General features: G+C 45.1%; 1 protein-coding gene across 1 annotated transcript in view; it reads left to right on the top strand.

The window, feature by feature from the left end:
- Positions 1-122: 122 nt before the first annotated feature.
- Positions 123-430, top strand: part of TM4SF1 (transmembrane 4 L six family member 1) — a 4,792-nt gene continuing 4,484 nt past the window's right edge. Inside the window, exon 1 of the mRNA XM_009075766.1 lies at positions 123-356. Within this exon, the coding sequence (XP_009074014.1) occupies positions 180-356 (177 nt within the window). The 5' untranslated portion in view covers positions 123-179. The remainder of the gene's footprint in view (positions 357-430) is intronic.

The following is a 430-nucleotide window of genomic DNA, read 5'->3' as shown; positions in this document are numbered from 1 at the left end:
TGCTCCCTCACTCTGCAATTGGGAATGGTGGTTGGGAAGGGTTGTAAACGTCATCCAGGTAGCTAGGTAAGCCCTGGTATTTAAGGAGGTGAGAGTAAACGCTGATCTTCTTTTAGGTGTGGACAGGGATGAGATAGATTGGATCAGACTAGTGGAAGGGGGACTGTAGAGCTGAAGAGATGTGTTTTGGAAGGTGTGCTAGATGTGTTGGTTATAAGTTGCTCATCCTTGCTCTGCTCTGCATTGTGGCCAACACTTTACTTTATTTTCCCAATGGAGAAACAAGATTTGCTTCAGAGCATCACCTCGGCAAATACGTGGAATGCCTTCACGGCATTCTAGGTGGAGGCTTCCTGGTAAGTAATGAGCTAGTGGCTTCTTTCAAGTTGATTTTGAACCTATTTGGTACTGCTGTTTCTTTACCCATTAC

Source organism: Acanthisitta chloris, unplaced genomic scaffold (assembly GCF_000695815.1).
Source record: "Acanthisitta chloris isolate BGI_N310 unplaced genomic scaffold, ASM69581v1 scaffold13875, whole genome shotgun sequence".
Classification (NCBI taxonomy): Eukaryota; Metazoa; Chordata; class Aves; order Passeriformes; family Acanthisittidae; genus Acanthisitta; species Acanthisitta chloris.
The sequence above is the reverse complement of the archived record's forward strand: the minus strand, read 5'-3'. Positions and strand labels throughout refer to the sequence as shown.